At 47.6% G+C, this 273-nt stretch overlaps 1 protein-coding gene across 1 annotated transcript in view; it reads left to right on the top strand.

Moving 5' to 3' along the window:
- The first annotated feature begins 208 nt into the window (after positions 1–208).
- The window catches only part of LOC107556589 (serine/threonine-protein kinase/endoribonuclease IRE1-like), a 32,598-nt gene continuing 32,533 nt past the window's right edge, over positions 209–273 (top strand). The window contains exon 1 of the mRNA XM_016239720.1: positions 209–214. Coding sequence (XP_016095206.1) covers positions 209–214 — 6 coding nt within the window. The remainder of the gene's footprint in view (positions 215–273) is intronic.

The following is a 273-nucleotide window of genomic DNA, read 5'->3' as shown; positions in this document are numbered from 1 at the left end:
GGGATGGTTCCATTTAATGCATTTTAATGCATCCTCCACTTCTGCTGCATTAGCATGCATTGAATGGAATCTTCCATCGTTGGTAAACTGGCCACACACTGGCTTTATTTTTCAATATCCAAAGTTGCATTTCGTTCACCTTCTGTGACTCTCAAAAACCTGATGTACAGGCTGAGCCAGTCATACACGCTGTAGCTACAGGACTGCGATGGACGTTAGAGGCCGTTGCACAACACACCCACAGCAGCCTGTGCTGTGCAGCAGCAGCCTCTG

This window comes from Sinocyclocheilus grahami, unplaced genomic scaffold, assembly GCF_001515645.1.
Source record: "Sinocyclocheilus grahami isolate Dianchi unplaced genomic scaffold, SAMN03320097.WGS_v1.1 scaffold574.1, whole genome shotgun sequence".
NCBI lineage: Eukaryota > Metazoa > Chordata > Actinopteri > Cypriniformes > Cyprinidae > Sinocyclocheilus > Sinocyclocheilus grahami.
The sequence above is the reverse complement of the archived record's forward strand: the minus strand, read 5'-3'. Positions and strand labels throughout refer to the sequence as shown.